This window comes from Theropithecus gelada, chromosome 5 (genome assembly GCF_003255815.1).
Source record: "Theropithecus gelada isolate Dixy chromosome 5, Tgel_1.0, whole genome shotgun sequence".
Lineage (NCBI taxonomy): Eukaryota > Metazoa > Chordata > Mammalia > Primates > Cercopithecidae > Theropithecus > Theropithecus gelada.
Window position 1 is genome coordinate 148,250,741 of NC_037672.1, and position 12,019 is coordinate 148,262,759.

The 12,019-nt window shown below is 40.4% G+C and overlaps 2 protein-coding genes across 3 annotated transcripts in view; one reads left to right on the plus strand and one right to left on the minus strand.

Annotated features, from left to right (window-relative positions):
* PRSS48 (serine protease 48) overlaps positions 1–2,887 on the plus strand; it is a 15,731-nt gene extending 12,844 nt beyond the window's left edge. Inside the window, exon 5 of the mRNA XM_025385232.1 lies at positions 2,378–2,887. Within this exon, the coding sequence (XP_025241017.1) occupies positions 2,378–2,767 (390 nt within the window). The 3' untranslated portion in view covers positions 2,768–2,887. The remainder of the gene's footprint in view (positions 1–2,377) is intronic.
* The window catches only part of SH3D19 (SH3 domain containing 19), a 198,770-nt gene that overhangs the window by 163,294 nt on the left and 23,457 nt on the right, over positions 1–12,019 (minus strand). The window lies entirely within an intron of this gene.

A 12,019-nucleotide genomic window follows, 5' to 3' on the forward strand; every position in this document is an offset into this window, starting at 1 on the left:
CAAAAAAAAAAAAAAAAAAAAAAAAAAAAAAAAAGAGTAAAAGAGGAATACAGTTAATATTGTTTAAATTGCAGTATTCTCCAAATGGATCTACAGATTCAATGTAACCCCTATGAAAACCCAGCTGGTTTCTTTGCAGAAACTGGCAAGCTGATCCTAAGATGCATATGGAAATTCAAGGGGCGCGAAACAATCTTGAAAAACAAGAAACAAGTTGAAGGACTCACATTTTTCATATTTCAAAACTAACAGTAATCAAGACAGTGTGGTATTAGCATAAAGAGAGACATATATAGATCGATGAAATAGGATTGAGTGTATAGAAATAAACCCTTATACTTATGGTCAATTAATTTTAAACATTGGTATTGAATCAATTCAATGAACAAATAATAGTCATTTCAACAAGTGATGCTGGGACAAGTAGATATCCACATGCAAAAGAATGAACTTGGACCCTGACCTCGCCATATACCAAATTAACTCAAAATGGATCTATGACCTAAATATAAGAGCTAAACTATAGCACCTTTAGGAAAAAACATATAGGTAGGTCTTTGTGACCTTGATTAGGCTACATTTTCTTAGATATGTTATCAAAAGCATAAGCAACAACAAAAAAAGATTAGAGTTCTTCAAAATTCAAAACTTATGCTTCATTGGACACCATCAACAAAGTAAAAAGGTAGCCTATGAAATGGAAGAAAGTATTTGCAAATCATATATGTAAGGGATCTGTATCTAGAAAAAAGAACACTTGTAACTCGATCATTAAAAGAACACAATTTTTAAAAGAGCAAAGAATTTGAATAGATATTTTTCTAAAGATATACAAATGTCCAACTGTCATAAAGATATGCAAACGTAGAGAAATTGGAGCCTTCAAACACTGTCGGTGGTAATATAAAATGGTGCAGCCTCTTTGAAAAACCGTTTGGCAGTTCCTCAAAGGTTAAATATAGAATTACCATATGACCCAGAAATTCCACTCCTAGGAATATGACCAAGAAAGATAAAAATATGTCCATACAAAAACTTGCACATGAGCTGGGCACAGTGGCTTCCACCTGTAATCTCAGCTACTCAGAAGTCTGTGGCAGGAGGATCGCTTCAGTCCAGGAGTTCAAGACCAGCCTGGGCAAAACAGGGAGACCCTGTCTCTAAATAAACAAACAAAGAAAAAACTGGTACAAAAGTGTTCACAGCAGCATGATTATTATTTTAGAAACAGGGTCTTGCTCTGTCACCCAGGCTGGAATGTAGTGGCAGGATCATAGTTCATTGTAAACTTGGCTCAAGCAATATTTCTGCCTCGGCTTCCCGAGTGGTTGGGATGACAGGCATATGCCACCACAGCAGTTATTTATTTATTTATTTATTTGTTTGTTTTGTAGAGACAGGGTTCCACTAGGTTGCCCAGGTTGGTCTCAAATGCCTGGCCTGATCCTCCTGCCTTGGCCTCCCAAGACACTAGGATTACAGACATGAACCATCATGCTGGGCCACAGACACGTTATTTATAATATAATAGCCCAAATAACGGAAGCAATCACAATGTCCATCAGGTGATGAATGCAGAAACACCAAGTGGTACATCCATACAACGGAATATTATTCAGCCATAAAAAGGAGTGGAGTACTGATACAACATGAATAAATCTTGAAAAGAATGTGCTAACCAAAACAAGCCAGACACAAAAGGCCACATATTACATGATTCCATTTATATGAAATGTCTAAAATAGGCAAAACCATAGAGGCAGAGAGTGGACTACTGGTTGGCCCAGCTGGGAGGTCTGGGAAGAAATGGGGGTAATTATGAATGGGTATGAGGTTTCTTTTTAGGGTGATAAAAATGTCCTAAAATGGGTTGTGGTGATGGTTGTACAACACTGTAAATATACTAAAAACCACTGAATTGTGTAGTATGTAAATTATATGACAGTAAAGCTGTTATAAAAAAGAAAGAGAACAAGACTGGAAGACTACTACCAAGTTCTATCACTATCATTTTAGGTAAGAACTGATTACTTAGCACTAAAAAAGAACAGTAAGAACAGGAAATTAAGGCAGTTCATTCATTTGAATAAATTTATCTTTAGTGAAAAAATCATCCCATTAGTTTTATTTCTCTTTTTATCACAGATAAATATTTTGAAATTACTCATCTATTTCACTAAGGTCCCTGACAATTTCAATTCTATGATTCTAAAATTCCTGTGATCTCTCCCTAAAGCAGTGATTAGTCTAGCTCCCTGTAGAGTTCCACAGCTGCATGGGTCTCATGGCCCAGTTTTAAAGAATTCTCCACCCCTTATTACTACTCTCTTCTTCATGCCTCTTTATACTATGCTCATTACCTTTATTTCTTCCTTAGGGTGATTCTGGAGGGCCTCTGTCGTGTCACATTGATGGTGTATGGATCCAGATAGGAGTAGTAAGCTGGGGATTAGAATGTGGTAAATCTCTTCCGGGAGTCTACACCAATGTAATCTACTACCAAAAATGGATTAATGCCACTATTTCAAGAGCCAACAATCTAGACTTCTCTGGCTTCTTCTTCCCTATTGTACTACTCTCTCTGGCTCTCCTGCGACCCTCCTGTGCCTTTGGACCTAACATTATACACAGAGTAGGCACTGTAGCTGAAGCTGTTGCTTACGTACAGGGCTGGGAAGAGAATACATGGAGATTTAGTCCCAGGGGCAGAGAACTTACAGGAGAGCCACTGGTAACCCTGGATGACTTTATTCACAATTTGAAATGATTTTGTTTTTAAGGTTCTTGATTTTATAAGTTTTGGGGTTGGAATGTGAAGAGTTAAGAAATAAAGCTGCCACTTTGTACATTCTTTGTCCCTGACTAATGAGTCTTCCAAGGCAGGAAGGATGTCCTTTATGAATAAGTATTTGTAGACACAAATTAAATAGCTACTACAGAGGCAGGCAAGTATCTGTGATGACACAGGAAAATATAATAAGGGTCTACCTCGTGCCCATGGGTTGCATCATGGGATAGTCTATTATTTCTTACCTCCTCTACTATCTTTAACTTCCCTTCTAACCCCTGCTTTACCCCTCAACTGTAACAAGAGGGCTAATAAAAAATTCATATAAAGCCAACTCTGGGCACACTGCCTAGGGATTAGCTAGTCCTGCTCCATAAGGAGCAGTAAAAAAAGAAGAAAAAAAGAGAGATGCAAACATGGGTCAGGCATGTTGGCTCACACCTGTAATCCCAACACTTTGGGAGGCCAAGGATCATCACTTGAGGCCAGGGGATGGAGACCAGCCTGGGCAACAGAGCCCCTGTCTCTATGAAAGAAATAAGAAATTAGCCAAGAATGGTGGCTTGTGCCTGTGGTCTCAGGTACTTGGGAAGCTGAGGTGGAAGGATAGCTTGAGACCAGAAGTTCGAGAATGCAGTGAGCTATGATCACATCACTGTACTCCAGTCTGGGTGACAGAGCAAGACCCTGTCTTTAAAAAAAAAAAAAAAAAAAAAAAAAGGAAAAGAAAAGAAGGAAAGAAATGCATATATGTAGTTCAGCTCTGTATTTTTCTGAAGTCTTTACTTTTTAAAATATCAGTGTGACCTACTACCAACAATGGATTAATGCTATGATGTTAACAGCTAATCTGGACCTATCTAAGTGGTTTAACTTCACATCTATTAAAAAAATACTTTAAATATTTAGAACAAAGGAAATTATAGGAAAGAGCATTATATTCCATGCTTCCTTTGTTAAACAAACACATGACCTATCCTATTCCCTTCTATACCTAGGCCGCCAGAAACTCAGAGCTAACTTTTGAACTCAATTACAATCATTATCTTCACCATAGATTTTTCTGGTATAATTCCATTCATATTTCTTTAAGTCATCCTTTATTTCTCATTTAAATGAACTTAAGTTTTATTGCATCTGTATCTTTTACAAGATATGGCTCCTTTTATTAAAAAAATTTGAAAGTTTTTGAAAGTAAGTACACTTTGGCTGACTTTAAGCTTTAAGCTACAGGTGGCTCACGCCAGTAATCCCAGAACCTTGGGAGGCCAAGGAGGGTAGATCACTTGAGGTCAGGAGTTCGAGACCAGCCTGACCAACATGGTGAAACCCTGTCTCTACTAAAAATACAAAAATTAGCCAGGCATGGTGGCGGGTGCCTGAAATCCCAGCTACTTGGGAGGCTGAGGCATGAGAATCGCTTGAACTCGGGAGTTGGAGGTTGCAGTGAGTCAAGATCCCATCACTGCATTCCAGCCTAGGCGAGAGAGCAAGACTCTGTCTCAAAATAAAATAGAATAAAATAAAGTACATTTAATGGACATACATTTAATAGACAGTAAGGGTAGATTTGGGAACTTAAAATTCTTGCTAACAGTTAACCCCACCTGGGTTAGTAGCATCTGGATTGCCTTTATAGCCTCCTAACTAGCATTTCCACATCCTTTCTTATGCCTTCCATTTACACCCAACTCCATTTATTCTCCTCCATAGCATTCAGATTAGTGTTTTAAAAATAAAAATAATTTTTATACCTCTCCCTTTTTCCTCTGCTTACAGCACTTCAAAGGCATCCTCCTGTTGCTCACAGAATAAGGACCAAAACTCTTATTGTGGCCTACAAAGCCCAGCCAATCTGACCCCAGCCTGTCTCTTCAGCCTCGTTTGGCTCACTTTCCAGCCTATTCTCTATGCTTAAACTTCTTCGAACGTTCTAAGCACCCTTTCAGCACCAGACTTTTGCATCTGCTATTGCCTCTCTCCTGCTGCCCTTGTCTAGTTAATTCTTACTGTGCCTTTCAGATCTCAATTTATCCTTCACTTCCTCAAGGAAGCCATCCCTGTCTCTCCTAACCAGGACAGGTCCTCCTAATTCTCATAGCTCTATGGAGCCCTCCTTTACAGAACCCAACATAGCTATAATTGAACATTCGTTATTTGTTGTCTAATTAACATAGGTCTACCTTATCAAATTGTAAGTCCACAAAAAAAGAATTTTTGTTTTTATCCACCACTGTATCTTAGTCTCAATAAATATTTGTTGAAAAAAATGAATGAGTAATAAACATCAATTCAGCTTATTTGTCTCCCTAACTATACTGTCAGAACCTGGATATTGCTTATGGAGGTAGCCCAGAACCTGAAACAATGTTTCGCACAAAGTAGGTTTCAAATATCAGTTAAATACAAGGATGAAGGATGAAAAGAATGTTCCAATGCAATTCTTATTCAGGCCTCTCTGGCCATAAGGAACAAAGGACGGAAAAAATTATACAAAGTAGGTAAATTGAAAGGTAGGTAAATTGAAAGGTTTCTCAGCGGCAAGAACTCAAGCTAAACAGGATCTGGAATGATGCAGAGGGCAAAGCAAAATGGCAGCTGAGAGGAAAGAACAAGAGACAAAGAAAGGAGGGGTAAAGACAGACTTCAAAGAGAAAAGAGACTATCATCAAGAACCAGAGAGGAACAAAGAGAAAGCACACAAGTATGTGGGCCAGGATGACACAGCAAGGGGACATAAAGATCAAGAAAGCCAGGATTCCTATCAATCCTCTCACTGTTGAGTTTGAAACTGGAAGCAACTGTTCCACAGCATAGGATCTGGCAACATTTTTCTCATCAACAAGGAGTAGAAACTTGGAGGGACCAGGCCATGCAAGCGGAAAGAAAGGAGTATCAAGAGAATAGGACATAAGATCTCACTATCTTGATCACTACTGGGTGGATGCACCAAGGGTACGCACCTAACATAACAGTTGCCCAGGGGGTGGTGGGGCAGTTAGCCCAGCATCTTAGATGCACTCAGTATTGGACAACACAACAGACCCTCCTCTGGAGAAGTCCAAATGTGAGCCATATAGTATGTCTACGTGCACTCAACAGTATTAAGTGCCCTCCATGTACCAGGTACCATTCTAGGCATGGAGGACACTACAGTAAATATAACACGTCAAGCCAGGCTTCAAGTAGTTTACATTGCAGTGGAAGACAGACAATAACCAAATGCAAAATAAATTCATATTATAATGTCATGTACAAGAAAGGCTGATAATAAAATAGAAGAAGCAGATAAGAGTATCAGGATGGGAAATTCCACCTTAGACAGGGTGGTCAGGGAAGGTTCTCTCAGGAGGTGACATTTGATAGAGGCCTAAACAAAGGAGGGAAGCAAGGACTAAACGAAGGAGGGAAGGTGCGGCCGAGTGAACAGTGAGTACAAAGGTTCTGAGGTTAGGTAGGTGTGAGGAAGAACAGGCCGGTCAGCGTGGCTAGGACACTGTGAGCAAAGGTGGAAAGGTGTATGAACTAAGACCAGAAAGAAAGGGAGCAGGGGCTAGGTCCTGCAGAAGCTACTAGGCCTCAGTAAGGACTCGAATTTCATTCTTAGTGACATGAGAAGCCACTGGTGAAGTGAGAGCAAGGGAATGATTAAAGAACAGAAGAGGCCGGGCGCGGTGGCTCAAGCCTGTAATCCCAGCACTTTGGGAGGCCGAGACGGGCGGATCACGAGGTCAGGAGATCGAGACCATCCTGGCGAACACGGTGAAACCCCGTCTCTACTAAAAAATACAAAAAACTAGCCGGGCGAGGTGGCGGGCGCCTGTGGTCCCAGCTACTCGGGAGGCTGAGGCAGGAGAATGGCGTAAGCCCGGGAGGCGGAGCTTGCAGTGAGCCGAGATCGCGCCACTGCACTCCAGCCTGGGCGACAGAGCGAGACTCCGTCTCAAAAAAAAAAAAAAAAAAAAAAAAAAAGAACAGAAGAGAATCCCACACCACTGCTCATGGGAATATGCAGAGGCCAGGAAGGGGCCAGGATGGTAAAGAGGGCAGTCAGATGGTAGCAGAGTCAGAACAAAAAGCTGAGAGAAAGAATCAGACACCAAGGCACTGAAGTAGAGCTGGGTAAAACAAGGACTGCTATAACCTGAACATCAGTGAGTTTCCACATGAGGCTATGTGCTATCTTATCATCTTCCCCTATTCTTTATCTGCACTGTCCTTAGAGTAAGGCCCCATTTACCAAGTGACTTGAGAAAGGTACAGCCCAAGTTTTCTAGCATTGACTTTGGAATTCGTCACCAAGACAGCTAACTCACTTCCTGTTTGTTTTCTTCTTATCCAGACAAGTGTTCTCATTTCTTCATCCCATTTCCACCTCAAGGCTTTATTTCCTCTGTCCTCTACACCTGGAATACCTTTCTTTTGATACCTCAACCCACTTATTTCTGCCCATTGAGTAGAAAAAGGAGGCAGTGAACATCTAAAAAACACATTAGAAGAACCCTAGAAAATGGTTTTTAGGCTGGGTGCGGTGGTTCACGCCTGTAATCCCAGCACTTTGGGAGGCCAGGCGGGCGGATCACGAAGTCAGGAGATCGAGACCATGCTGGTTAACATGGTGAAACTCTATCTCTATTTAAAAAAACACAAAAAATTAGCCAGGCATGGTGGCGGGCATCTGTAGTCTCAGCTACTCAGGAGGCCGAGGCAGGAGAATGTTGTGAACCCAGGAGGTGGAGCTTGCAGTGAGCCAAGATCATGCCACTGCATTCCAGCCTGGGCGATAGAGTGAGACCCTGTCTCAAAAAAATAAAATAAAATAAAAATAAACATTTGCATTCACAAAACAAAATTATCAAGTACTTACTGGTAACTAATTTAATCAGTAACACCACAAATGAGGAGGAAATAAAAGGGACATCTTTACTTTTATGGGGCTCAATACAGCATTTCTGCCTTAAAAATGAATATAAATTTGCAGAATATTTTATTCCGTGGAATATCTGATTTTAATATGCTTCAATTTTCATTTCACACATCTTGAGGAATTTTAATTAAGGTGAGATTTTAACAAATAAAGGTTGCTAAAAATCCTATGAGCAATTTTTTTCCTAAACGTGGGGAAAATTTGTAAATTCAGTTATTTCCTGATCTTTTCACAATGGACTACTTCAAGTATGACCCATTTTTTTCCTATATTCCACTAAACTGTAATGTTACCCCAAAAATGTGAGGACATAATGGAAAAAGGATTCAGAATAATAAAATGTCGAAGCTGTATTTTGATAATATTTCGACAGTGAATGTTATATCTTTTCAGATGTCTGACTTCATCCTCTCCGCCCAACTGTGTATAGTTTATCCACACACTAGAAATCAGCTCCCTGAGAACTTTTTAAAATATATTGTTTCAGAAAATGGAGGAAGGGGAGGAGTCATTCAAAATAATCAGAAATCAGATTACTTCATTCTCTGCTATTGATAATTGAGAAGAAACATTCACTGTCTGAAGAATAAAAAAAATAGAAATATTTAATGGAAATTCTATTTGCCTTCCAGGATAATTATCCTCTACCAACCTAAATCCTCTCCACTGTCTACTACTATGTAAGCCTTCACTTTCCATCTCCATGTAGTTGGATAAAGTAATTGGAATCTAGTCCTGTGGCATTTTGTGTACCATTCTCATGACACTCAGCCCACATAGCCTTGTACTATAATTATCTCTGAACACCAAGGAGTGAAAAGAATAGGATAGGATGAGGGCCTGTGGCTCCAGAATGCTAATTCTACTCTGCTTTTAGTGAAAATTAGTGAGAGGAAGACAAATCTAGAGACAGTTGGGTAGTAGAAGCAAGATAACATATTGATTGGATTTGGATGTAATTTAATGAATTGGATGTAGATGGTAGAAGGAAAAAATAAAAAGAGAAATCAAGAATAACCATAGGTTACTGGCTTGAGAATGTTGTACCATTAAATAAAATGAGGAAGGCTAGAGGAAGAATAGATTTGCCAAGCTAAGAAATCAAATGGTGGACTAAACAATGGCCCCTCTAAGGATGTCCATGTCCTAATCCCCAGAATCTGTGAATACGTTACTACATCTAGTAAAGGGGATTTTGCACATATGATTAAGTATCCCGAGATGGGGACATTATCTATATTATCTGGTGGGACCAATGTAATCAATCACACGGCTTCTTATAAGAGTAAGATAGGAGGATCAGGGTCAGGGATACTAGTGAGAGTATGCGGAAGACAGAAGGATGGAGGCAGAAAGAAGAGAGAAATGAAGATGCTACACTGTTGGCTTTGAAGATAGAGCAAGGGGCCATGAGCCAAGGAATACAGGTGGCCTCTAGGAGCTAGAAAAGGCAAAAACAGGATTCTCCCCTAAAGTCTACTGATGGAATGCAGCCCTTCCAGTACCTTGATTTTAGCTCAGTGAAACTGCTTTCAGCCTTTAGACCTCCAGAATTACAGGATAATAAATTCTTTTTTGTTGTTTTTTGAGACGGAGTCTCACTCTGTCGCCAGGCTGGAGTGCAGCTCAGCATACTGCAACCTCCGCCTCCCGGGTTCAAGCAATTCTCTTCCCTCAGCCTCCCGAGTAGCTGAGACTACAGGTGCCCGCCACCATGCCCAGCTAATTTTTGTATTTTTAGTAGACAAGGGTTTCACCATGTTGGCCAGGATGGTCTCAATCTCCTGATCTCGTGATCCGCCCGCCTCGGCCTCCCAAAGTGCTGGGATTACAGGCGTGAGCCACCGCGCCCGGCCAAATTGATCTTGTTTTAAGCCACTAAATTTGTAGCTAATTTGTTATAACTGCAATAGGAAACTAAATGCAGACATTTTAGAGTTGAGAGGCCTATTAAATATCCAAGTAGAGATGCTGAATAGGAAGTCTAGGGTTCAGAAGAGAGGGCAGGACTACAGAAATAAAAGCCTAAGACTCTGTTTGCATCATGGACCCTCTTCTCCATATCACCTTAACACTGCATCCAAGAAAGCCCTCATGCACATTTATAATATTTTTTCATATAATTTCAAGATGTTCAAGAATACCCTATATTCATAGAACTCCCAGAATATTATATATAATGACAAAGCAGCCTATTCTAACCCTAATAAGATTGCTGCCTCCCTGTGGAGGAGGAAATCGAATATTGTTTCACTTAAAAAAACTTAAAAACCCCGGCCAGGCGCGGTGGCTCAAGCCTCTAATCCCAGCACTTTGGGAGGCCGAGACGGGCGGATCACGAGGTCAGGAGATTGAGACCATCCTGGCTAACATGGTGAAACCCCGCCTCTACTGAAAAATACAAAAAACTAGCAGGGGGAGGTGGCGGGCGCCTGTAGTCCCAGCTACTCGGGAGGCGGAGCTTGCAGTGAGCTGAGATCCGGCCACTGCACTCCAGCCTGGGCAACAGAGCGAGACTCCGTCTCAGGAAAAAAAAACAAAAAAAAAACCCAAAAAAAACCAAACTTAAAAACCCCTTTTCCACTTCTACTTATTAAAACAAAAAACAGAATGTCACAGAAATACCTTACATAAAAAGTTCAAATCCCCCACATAACCGTAGTGTTCCTCACCATCACCCTCTAACCTTTCTCCTCATACTTAAGGATTTGGTCATGGTCAATATGCCACTGATTCCTTTTTAAATGTTTAAAATCTTGCTTTTTTAAATTAAGCTTGCTTTTTAAAATTAGTTTATGGTAACAGAAAGCTGTGGTTGCAACAACTGCAAAGTTTCAGAGTTCAGAGATTTGATAAATTGTATTAAAAATTCCATATTACTAGGCTAGATAAAAATAAAAAATAGCAGTTGGTTGATCAAAGAAATCTGTGTCAACAAATTTTAAAAAATGAAAACATTGTGGCCATAAAAAATTAAAATCATGGCTGGGCGCAGTGGCTCACACCTATAATCCCAGCACTTTGGGAGGCCGAGGTGGGTGGATCACCTGAGGTCAAGAGTTCGAGACCAGCCTGACCAACATGGAGAAACCCAGTCTCCACTAAAAATACAAAATTAGCCAGGGTGGTGGTGCATGCCTGTAATCCCAGCTACTGGGAAGGCTGAGACAGGAGAATTGCTTGAACCTGGGAGGCAGAGGTTACGGTGAGCCGAGATTGCACCACTGCACTCCTGCCTGGGCAACAAGAGCGAAACTCCATCTCAAAGAAAAAAAAAAAATTAAAATCACTGTAGCATCTTCAAAGCCAAGTATTTGGATTTTAGGACAAATCTATTCCCTTATGAGTTCAATGAAGTTATTTTTATTTCTGAAACAGCAGGCTAATATGAAAGACCTCAAGGAGACAGTGGCATAAACAAGAAAAAAAATGCACTTGTGTCTCACATTTTTTTTATCCAGAAGCTGCTAAGTGTCATACAAGGAAAAATATGTTTAACCCATTTAAAGAGCTCTAATAAACAACTAGTTCCAAAATAGGCCTATTTTAAACTTCTAAAAAACAGGTTGCAGAGAAAGAAATAAAACTAATGTCGGCTGGGCATGGTGGCTCATGCCTGTAATCCAAGCACTTTTGGAGGCTGAGGCAGGCAGATCACCTGAGGTCAGGAGTTTGAGACCAGCCTGACCAACATGGAGAAACCCCGTGTCTACTAAAAATACAAAATTAGCCGGGCATGGTAGCGCATGCCTGTAATCCCAGCTACTCGGGAGACTGAGGCAGGAGAATCACTTGAACCCAGGATGCGGAGGTTGTGGTGAGCCAACATCATGCTATTGCACTCCAGCCTGGGCAACAACTGAGGTTGTTTGTAACCACAGCATTAACAACAAAATATGACAGGTACTGGTGGCTAACAAATAAGAATGTATGACTTATTAGTGTTTCCCCTCTTCAAGTCAAATTTTTCTAGTGGTTTGCTAAGAAGACCTGATGAAAAAAAATACTTGGCCCAAGTATTCCAAAACTAGAACAAAGAATTTTGAACCTGAAAAGAAACTTGACAGGAGTTAGGAAACTTTTTCTGTAAAGAGTTAGATAGTAAGTATTTTAGGCTTGCAGACCACATGGACTTTGTTGCAATGACTCAACTCTGCAGATGTATGACAAAAGCAACTACAGACAATAAAACTTTATTCACAAAAACAGTCAGTGAGCCTGGGCTCTGGGTCTAAATCTTTCATACTGTCAATGAAGAATCTGAGAGATTAAATCAAGGTCATGCAGCAGGCTAGTAGGAGGTT